General features: G+C 36.7%; 1 protein-coding gene across 1 annotated transcript in view; it reads left to right on the plus strand.

The window, feature by feature from the left end:
- LOC126889838 (syntaxin-6) overlaps positions 1-8,347 on the plus strand; it is a 102,403-nt gene extending 94,056 nt beyond the window's left edge. Inside the window, exon 7 of the mRNA XM_050658522.1 lies at positions 8,093-8,347. Coding sequence (XP_050514479.1) covers positions 8,093-8,169 — 77 coding nt within the window. The 3' untranslated portion in view covers positions 8,170-8,347. The remainder of the gene's footprint in view (positions 1-8,092) is intronic.
- Positions 8,348-10,798: the final 2,451 nt, after the last annotated feature.

Here is a 10,798-nt window from a genome sequence, read left to right on the forward strand (position 1 = left end):
AGGCTTCCCCCAGTTTCCTCCATTCGCTTCTGTTTAGTGCTTTCTGTTTCCAGTGCGTTCCTCCTATCTTTTTAATGTCGTCTCCCCATCTTATCTGGGGTCGTCCTCTTGCTGTCTTTCCTGTCCATGGTCTCCATTGTTGTATCGTGCTATTCCACCTATTGTCCGTTTGTCTAGCGTTATGACCTGCGAAGCTCCATTTTAGCCTGGTTATATGTTGACCTGCGTCTTTGACTTTTGTTCTATTTCTGACCCAGTTGTTTTGCTTTTTGTCTGTCAATTTTACTCCTAACATTGCTCTCTCCATGGCTCTTTGTGTCTTTATTATTTTATCCATGTTTGCCTTGGTCAAGGTCCATGTTTGGCATGCGTATGTGAGAATTGGGAGTATGCACTGGTCAAACACTCTTGTTTTTAAGTATTGTTGTATTTTTTTATTCTTTAGGACCCATTTTAATTTTCCAAATCCTGCCCAGGCTAATCTGACCCTTCTTTTTACCTCCGCTGTTTGGTTTTCCTTATTTATTTTTATAATCTGTCCCAAATATATATAATCATTAACCGCTTGTATTGTGGTGTCGTTTAGTATTACGTTTCTATTGTCTTGTGTGTTTGTCATTGTTTTTGTTTTGGCAAAATTCATTTTTAGACCTATTTGTTCGGATTCATTTGCTAATTCGGTTAGCATGGTTTGTAGTTCTTCAAAACTTGATGCTATGACTACTACATCGTCTGCATATCTTAGGTGGTTTAGTTTCTTTCCATTTATGTTTATTCCCATGTTTGTCCATTCCATTGTTTTGAAAACATCTTCCAGTGCTAATGTAAATAGTTTAGGAGAAATAACATCTCCCTGTCGCACTCCTCTGTTAATTGGTATGGGTTTTGTGGTTTCTTCCAATTGTACTGTCATTGTTGCTTTCTTATATATATTATGTATTAGCATTCTGTATCTGGAATCTATTCGACAGTTAATTATAGCTTTTTCTATTGCCCACATTTCGACGCTGTCAAATGCTTTTTCGTAGTCAACGAACGCTAAGTGCAGATCTATATGGTATTCGTTAGCTTTTTCTATTAGTGTCCTAATTGTTAGAAGATGGTCAGTGGTGCTATATCCCTTTCGGAATCCTGCCTGCTCTACGGGTTGATACGAGTCCAATTTGTGTGTTAGTCTGTTGTTGATAATCCTCATGAATAGTTTATACGTTTGCGACAGCAGTGAGATGGGTCTGTAATTTTTTATGTCCTTTCTGTCGCCTTTCTTAAATAGCAGGATTGTAAGACTTTCGTTCCATTCGTCGGGTATTTCTCCTTTATGTAGACACTGATTAAACAGATTTCTTAATGTTTGTAAGATTTCTTCTTTCCCTTCTTTCAACATTTCAGCAAGGATTCCATCTGGTCCTGGTGCTTTGTTGTTCTTTAATTGTGATAGTGCTGCTTCTATTTCATAATTTTCTATTTTTGGTAGTGTTTCTGAGTTTACATTCGTGATTGTTTTCTTGATATATTCCTGAGTGTTGAAGTTTGCGTCTTTCTTTGAGGTGTATAGTTCTTTATAAAACCTTTCTACTTCTTCTGATATCTTATCTTTTCTCCTCTCTTCCCGTCCTGTTTCATCCTTTATTGAAATGAGTAGTGGTTTCCCTAAATTTGGTCGTAAGCATTTTAGGCCCTTATTTCTCTCAATTACTTTCTCGATTTCATTTTCAGTGTGTTTTCTTAGATCCTCTCTGGTTTTTCTTCTAATAAGTTTGTTTAGTTCTACGTATTCTACTGTGTTTCTTTTGTTTTCGCTTATTAGTTTTCGTCTACTTTCCATTAATTTAACTGTCCCGCTACTTAATCTATTTTCTTTTGTTGTTAGTTTTTTGGCAGTTTTCATTCCCGCTTCCAAGAGTTTTTCTTTCATTTTTTCATTGATCTTATTAATTTCTGACTCTTCCTTTGCTACTTGTTGATTATAGTTTTCCCTTCTGTCTATATTCTTCTGCGTTTTGTCTTATTCTGCTATGGTCAATAGCCGTTGGTTTTCTTCTAGATTTCTGCGTCGCTAGTTTGCTTATTTCTATTTTGGCTCGTAGTATGCGGTGGTCGCTGCCAGTTGAGAATTTATTAAGTGCAGTTACGTCTTCGAAGATTTGTTTATTTTGGCAGAGGAAGTAGTCTATTTCATTTTTTGTCACCCCATTTGGGGAGACCCATGTCCATTTTCGGTTTGGCTTCTTATTAAAGTATGTATTTATTGCATGAAGGTTTTGTTGTTCCAAATATTCTAGTAGTCTTTAGCCCCTAATATTCCTTGATCCAAGTCCGTAGTTTCCTATTTTGTTTTCTGAGTCTTCCATTTTCTTTCCGATTTTGCGTTAAAATCTCCCATAACGATTGTTGTTTTTATATTTTTGTTTTCCATTGCTGTGGTGATGTCATCATAAAAGTTATCAATTTCTTCCTCATCATGTGTTGTTGTTGGAGCATATACTTGTATTAGTTTCATTCTTGTCTTCCTGTTAATTTCTAGTATGATATATCCTACTCTATCTGATATGCTCTTATACTCGATTACGTTTTGTTTAATTTTCTCTTTGATCAGAAATCCTATTCCTCCATATGTTTCGTCCTCCTTTCCTTTGTAATAGAGTGTGTTAGCTATTACAAATTCTTCCATCTGACAGAATTGTATTAAACGGTCACCACGTTCATTTCTATTTCCTAGACCATATTCACCCACATATCCATCCACTCTTCCCTGGCCAACTTTGGCATTGAAGTCGTCCATTACTATTGTAGTGTGATGTCTCTTCATTGACTTTAAGACTTGTTCCAAATCATGGTAAAATAGTTCAATTTCGTCTTCCTCTTTATCTGCCGTCGGAGCATAAACTTGAATAAAATTCACTATACCTTTCTTAGACTGAAGTTGTAATGATACGATTCTATCAGAATAAGGAGTAAAACTTACTACAGAGTAGTTGACCTTTTTTGCAACTAAGATAGCAACACCATAGCGATGATTAGTCTCGTTGTTACCTGAATAATACATGGTTCCATTATTTGTCGTTTGTTTGCCTGAACCTGGCCACTGTACGTCACTTATACCTAGAACATCAATTTGGAGGTTTTCCATTTCAAGGAGTACGTTCGCTAATTTACCACTTGCATATAGACTTCTGACATTCCAGGTTGCTACTTTTAATGTTTTAAATGCACAGGGATTTCTCTGGTTGACGACCTGGGAGGCCCTGTGGTCTACAGCTATTCCTCCCCTGCCGGATCTTGAATTCCGTGGTCGATAATCAGTAAGTCTGTTTACTGTTTTTGTCATTTGCCATTCATGACTTTATTAGGGGTACTCTACGAGTCTGTAATGCAGTGGTTCCCCGTTGCCTTCTGCATCCTTACGCCGTTGACCTATTAATTTCGGTTCATCCGCCTTTAGGGCCAGTTTCCCAACCCCAGGACAAAAGAGTGCCCTACCACTTACTGACTCATCCGCCCGAAGCCGTTGGTCAGCAAGTGGGGGACTGCTTATACCGGCAATCACTCGGTGAATAAGACTATGGTAGAAAGAAGTATAGTGACCCTTCTGCCCTCGGAAACCTAATAGCCATTCGGGATCGGAAAAGAGTTAGCCAAGAGAGGCTGATAGGAAAGATTAAAGACATTTCACTCAAGACAAGTTGAAGAAGAGTAAAATGTGAAGGCCCTTATGATCCGCCAGGTGCGTTCCATAAGGGTATGAGTATTGATACACTTTGTGGTCCCGCTCATACATCGGGGTGTTGACTACAGACTGTATGGCTCGTCCAGCATGCCATAGCATGGAGGATGGGTGCACGCCATTTTTACAATGTAGACACCCAAATTCCATGGCCTGACCCCATAGGTAATGCTATAGATATGCAATTAAACCTTGACATAAATGAGAATGAAGTCGATCCACCCCGACCTTCCGGAAGGTAACGGCCCAATCCAGAAAGTAACGAACAACAAAATACTAGAAAATGATGAAATCCCCGCACAACTCTAGAAATATGGAGGACACTTAACAAAGTACACAAAATTATGCCAAGATTATGGGAAGAAGAGAAATTGTCTGATAAATGGAATATCGGTTAACTGTGTCCATTACACAAAAAATAGCGATAAACTTGAATGTTACAATACAGACGATCCTTCTTCCTCTTTATAAGCAATTCTGCTTGTTCAGCATCTTTTGCGCGGTCGGCCGACACCTCTACCTTTGGTGATTTACCTCTTTCTATTTTAAACCACCTTTTGTAGGGTCTTGTTTCTGATTCATATGCTATTATTGGTCTTACACTGGCTTTATAAATTCTTGACTACATCTCAATATATCCCAATAAGGCATCCTGCCAGTCTATTTGCTTTTTGTCTACTTGGCTTGCGTGCCAGTCTACTTGATTTCTCACTTCTTTGTTCAGGTCTCCGTAGCGGGACAGTGTAATTCCAAGGTATTTTATTTCCATTACTAGTTAAATACTGATGCCATCAATTTCTATTTTACAACTGATTAGTTCTTTGCCGTTTACTATTGTTTTAGTTTTCTGAAATGAGATTATCTTATTAAATTCATTTGCTCTTATGTTAAATTTGTGGACTAGTCTTTGCAGACTATCTTCATTTTGTACTATCAATATTTCATCGTCTGCGTAACAGAGTATTTTTACTCCATTTCCCATTCCGTATCCTCTTCCTTTGTTGACGCTTTTGATGATTCCATCCATGATTAAATTTAAGAGAATGGGGCTCAATGAGTACCCGTGCCTTATTCCGCTGACTATATCTATAGCTTCTGTAAGTTTTCTTAAGAGGGTTGACCATCTTAAGTACAACATATAAAATACTCTCTAAAATAATTTGCACACGTCTTAGCCCATAATCTGAAGAAATTCTGAGTTAATATCAAAGTTAATTTAGACCTTGTCGGTCGATGCTTGAAAAAACCAGGGAATTTGATGTGGACACCTCCCATCTGATCGTAGATTTCAAAACAGTGTATGATAGCCTATAGTCTAAGAGCTAGTGAACCCTCCCACTAACGGTCGTCCTGTAAGGCTAGAAATTTGTCTAGTGATAATTCATAGCACACCAAAACTAAAAACCATGACCTGGCAGGCATCAGCCGTGCACGTGTATCTACCAGGTGAATCGAAAAGTGCATAGTTTAGGAGTAAAATAAACTTTCTCCTGTAAGGTTTAAATTTAAGTATGTGTTTGAGTAAGTCATTTAGAAGAAATATGTACAATGACAGGCGATTCTGAAGAGCATAAGACCTTCCTGTAAGGTTTAAATTTAAGTATGTGTTTGAGTAAGTCATTTAGAAGAAATATGTACAATGACAGGCGATTCTGAAGAGCATAAGACCTTGCCAGGCGAGGGGAAAGATTAGGGGTTTTTCCTAAAATTATTTTTTTGCATCGAACAATTTTTTTTTAGGTTTTTTGAATCATTCCAAACAGAAAAGGTCTTTAGTGATTTTTCTCTTAAGTTAATAGTTTTTGTTATATAAGCGATTGAAAATTTTGAAAATTGCGAAATCGGCTATTTTTAACCCTAAATTGCACATTTATCTAAAAATTTTAAAGTTGCCAAGGTAGGTAGATATTCTTTAAACATTGATTGATGAAATCTCAAAGAGTTTTTTGCAATAAAATATCGGAAACCCCTTTGTTTTTTAATTTCTAATCAAGCGGGCGCGACACTGTAGTATAAGTGAGGACGTTTGAGTTGGCATAAATTCATTATCTCGAGAATGGGCAAATTTCAGGCAGGTCGATTTTTATTTTTAAATTAGGACTTTTTGGCATATATATAATACTAGTGACGTCATCCATCTGAGCGTGATGACATAATCGATGATTTTTTTAAATGAGAGTAGTGGTTGCGTGATAGCTCATTTGAAAGGTTATTTAATTCTCTATTCACTAATATAAACATTAACAATTATTTATACAGGGTGTACAAAAAACTTTTTTTATTAAATTAACTTTGATTAAATTTGACAAATAGAAGAAAAAAATTTTTTTCCACCCACCCTGTATAAATAATTATGTTATTGTTTATATTACTGAATAGAGAATTAAATAACCTTTCAAATGAGCTATCACACAACCCCTACTCTTATTTAAAAAAATCATCGATTACGTCATCACGCCCAGATGGATGACGTCATTAGTATTATATAGATGCCAAAAAGTCCTAATTCAAAAATAAAAATCGACCTGTCTGATGATTTCTCTTGAAATTTGCCCATTCTCGAGATAATGAATTTATGCCAACTCAAACGTCCTCACTTATACTACAGTGTCGCGCCCGCTTGATCAGCAATTAAAAAACAAAGGGATTTCCGATATTTTATTGCAAAAAACTCTTTGGGATTTCATCAATCAATGTTTAAAGAATATCTACCTACCTTGGCAACTTTGAAATTTTTAGATAAATGTCCGATTTAGGGTTAAAAATAGCCGATTTCGCAATTTTCAAAATTTTCAATCGCTTATATAACAAAAACTATTAACTTAAGAGAAAAATCATCAAAGACCTTTTCTGTTTGGAATGATTCAAAAAACCTAAAAAAAAATTGTTCGATGCAAAAAAAATAATTTCAGGAAAAACCCTAATCTTTCCCCTCGCCTGGCAAGGTCTTATGCTCTTCAGAATCGCCTGTCATTGCACACATTTCTTCTAAATGACTTTAAAATGACTCAAACACATACTTAAATTTAAACCTTACAGGAGAAAGTTTATTTTTCCCCTAAACTATGCACTTTTCGATTCACCTGGTAGATACACGTGCACGGCTGATGCCTGTCAGGTCATAGTTTTTAGCCTTGGTGTGCTATGAATTATCACTAGACAAATTTCTAGCCTTACAGGACGACCGTTAGTCGGAGGGTTCACTAGCTCTTAGACTCAGGCGCGAATACAGAGGGGGGTCAACGTGTCCATGGACCCCCCTATTGTATTTAGTCTATCAGTATTTTTTTATTATTTATTATTTTTATCTGTCAATCAGAGCTCATTTCTTTTGATACCGTAGGTATCTGAGATGACCGAATTTTATCCTTAGAGTAAGTGTGAGTCGTATGGCTAAATCTGGACAATGAAATATTTGCGCCAATTTGCGGTACGTCTGACCCCCTATTATGAATTTCTAAATCCGCGCCTGCTTAGACTACTAGTACGAAACAAGGTTGTATGAAGCAATGCAATACTTGAAAATTTCTGTTATATTGAAGGTTGGCAAAGATAATGTCAAAATTCGTATGTTAAGTAAAAATCCAAAATTCTGAAGATTTTAAACCCAACAGAGGACTGAGAGAGGGGAATGGCTAGCGTGCCTTCTTTTTAAATATTGCGCTAAAGACAGTTATGAGATGCAGAACTAAACAATCCCGAGTACAATATTGAATAAATATACCCAGATATTTGCCTATGCAGATGGCTTGGACCTTGTCGCACTCATGACTCATCTTAAAGCGAGATATTCTCTGGATTATCAAATGCAGCAGATGATATGGATATAATGATAAATGAAAGTAAAACAAAGCTGATGGCATCAGGGACAGACTATAGAATGAAAAACATGGGACAAGACAAGTTATTGTTAATTAAAATTTTGGTCTACCAACAGTTCTGTTAACTGGCATCGTAAACACCAGGAACGTAATATCGGAAGAGGTAAACCGAAGAATAACGCTTGTAAAGAGAAGTTATTTGGACATCTTAGAAGCCATTGCCTAACAAGAAGAACAAAGGATGGTAGACAGAACCTTAAAACTCCCAGTCCTCAGCCTAGGTCAATATAAAACTGTGTTCCAGGCTGAAGTTTTTGCTTTGGTGGCCTGCATTGATGAAATCAAGGATGGTGACCTCCTTTAACAAGCTGATAAAAGATAATAAAGTATCTTTAACATGGGTAATGATTGCATCATGGAAGCGATCTCCTATATCCTATATTCAAGAATTCTATCGGATCCTTCGATATTCATTGTAGCGGTTTCTTTATTTCATAGTTTTATTTAATTTATTTATGAAATCTAATCTTTTCTTTTTCTTTTATAGATGGAAGGCAATGGACCGTTATAATAATATTGGTTGTAATTCTTGTAATTGTGATACTTTTATTTTTTATACTGTGAGTTATGTAGTGATACATGTTACCTTAGCATTGTAACATATTTGTTGGTACAAATTTAGTTGGTAGCAAATTACTTATTATTTTATTGCAAATGTAGCCGCTTTGTAATGTCAAATTTAAAATCTATGTATGCTAAATTTATTCTTAGATATTTACTTATACACAAATAGGCAGTTAAATGGTGTTTTATTAACTAATCCATTACCTAACCAGTACAACGATCCACAGATCTACAAAAAAAAAGTATTAGTCTAAGAGCTGGGAGCGGATTTTGTGCGTGATAAGTAATATGGAAAAACTATTGGGACCGTGCAAGTTCGGCAAAGCGACCTCTATTTCTACGCTCTGTACTTTTATTCGCACTTTTAATTATATTGGCCAATTATATTAGTCCTGGTTGCTGGATAATTGTCAAGGCCATAGTCCAAAAAAATAATAAGAAGAAAAAATAAGATGCAGGTTATGTTTAGCAAACGTAAACAATTGTATGTAGTAAATAAAATCAGTTATTAAAATGCAGTACTGCAAGCAAAATACAATTAATTAAATTTACCTTTATATAATAATTGCATATCATATCAATATTGTGGAGCAATATATAATTTTTCTGCGTCAATGACAGAAGGTATGAAATATACGTCAATTTGACAATTTCAATTGACAATATGAATTATTTAAGATAGATGCAATATTTCTCCGCGACTCGCGCACGGTCGTTTCTCGTTTCCCTTTCCAAGTACTTGCACACCGCGAATACGGGGATATGTTGAATTAGTTGTGTAGGTACATGACTTTCACCAACGGCCGGAAACCAGAGTTGGGGCCGAGGGTAGTTATAAGGGGTCAAAGTCGCGGATTTTATTATTTTTTTATGACACTCATGATCGAGATAGTGCACCAAAATTTGGGAATAAGTAGGTCATGACGTACCTAAGTAAAATCTCTAGGGGCTTAACGCTGCGTGGCCGACAAAGGGGTGGGGGTAGGGGTGAATATAAAAAATATAAGGGGTTTTTTGCGACGTTCGTGATTGAGATAGTGCACCAAAATTTGGGTATAAGTAGACCATGACATAAATAATTAAAATCCCCAGAGCCGGAAACCAGAGTCGGGAAGGAAGGTAGTTATAGGGGGTCAAAGTTCCGTTTTTTATTATTTTTTTTTGTGACGCTCATGATCGAGATATGTATCCCGAAATAACCAAAGTACGTGCCTCCTAGCGGCGGGATACGGGCAACAATGCATTGGCTTATAGGGCAGTCCTTACAGTAGGGATCCTGGCCTATACAGAAAAATGCAGGCGGGTGTGGGGTAATACTGCACTTTGGTTGCATTGGTGGTGTATTGGCTAAACGTGCAGGGCAGGGTATGGTGCTGATAGAAAAGGCATTCAGGCATCAAATATCCAAAAATCTTTTCAGGCCATAATAATGAAAAGACCTTCTCCAAACGCAGTAAAAACTTATACTGAAATGATGGCATCTCCTGAGGTAAAATGTTCCGGAAGTAAAATGAGCCTCCGTTCGGATCTCCGGGTGAGGACTATCTCAGGGGGAACACCATTGCAGGTAAGAAAAATCAGGATAGGGTCTTGGAATCTTGGTAGTCTTACAGGTAAGAGTCTGGAGTTAGTGGATGCGCTCAAACAAAGAAGAGTTCAAATTGCTTGTATTCAAGAAACTAGGTGGAAAGGACAAAGGGCGAAAGAACTAGGTGAAGGATACAAATTGTGGTATGTAGGGAGTAGTAACACTAGAAATGGAGTTGGTATAATTGCTGATAGTGAAATGAAAGGTAACGTAGTAGAAGTTGTAAGAACGAGTGATAGAATGATGTCAGTGAAATTTGTAATTGATAAAGAGGTATTGAATGTTGTTTGTGTGTATGCTCCCCAAACAGGTCTGGGTGAGAATGAAAGAAGAGCTTTCTATGATCAATTAGGAGACGTACTGAGTGATATTCCAGCAGAGGAGAAAGTTATAATAGGAGGTGATTTCAATGCACATGTGGGCCAAACCAAGACAGGATATGAAACAATACATGGGGGATTAGGCTTTGGAACTAGAAATGAAGCTGGAGATGACATGCTTGAATTAGCAACAGCATTGGATATGGCGATTGTTAACACATTCTTTAAAAAGAGAGAAACTCAACTTATTACCTACAAAAGTGGACAACATCAATCCCAAATAGACTACTTCATGATAAGGAAAGAAGACATACGTGAATGCAAGGACTGCAAGGTAATAGTGAGTGAGACAGTAAGCCAACAACATAAGCTGCTTGTTCTGGACATCGAAGTAAAAAGCGAAACTAAACAAAAATATCGGAGAGGACCACAAAAAATCAAATGGTGGCTGCTGAAAGATGAGAAAGAAGGTCTATTCAGGAGAAGAATAGTAGAAAAAATATGTTGGAACATGAAAGGAAGCCCTAATACAATTTGGAGAAAAATGGCCAGTAGTGTTAGAGAGACTGCTATTGAAATACTTGGGAAAACGTCAGGAAAAAAGTTTGAGGATAAAGAGACTTGGTGGTGGTCAAACGAAGTACAAGGAAAAATAAAAGAGAAGAGAAAATTATATAAAAAGTGGCAAGAAACCAGATCCGACACAGATCTTCAAAACTAT

The sequence above is a fragment of the Diabrotica virgifera genome, chromosome 8 (assembly GCF_917563875.1).
Source record: "Diabrotica virgifera virgifera chromosome 8, PGI_DIABVI_V3a".
In the NCBI taxonomy this organism is placed as follows: Eukaryota; Metazoa; Arthropoda; class Insecta; order Coleoptera; family Chrysomelidae; genus Diabrotica; species Diabrotica virgifera.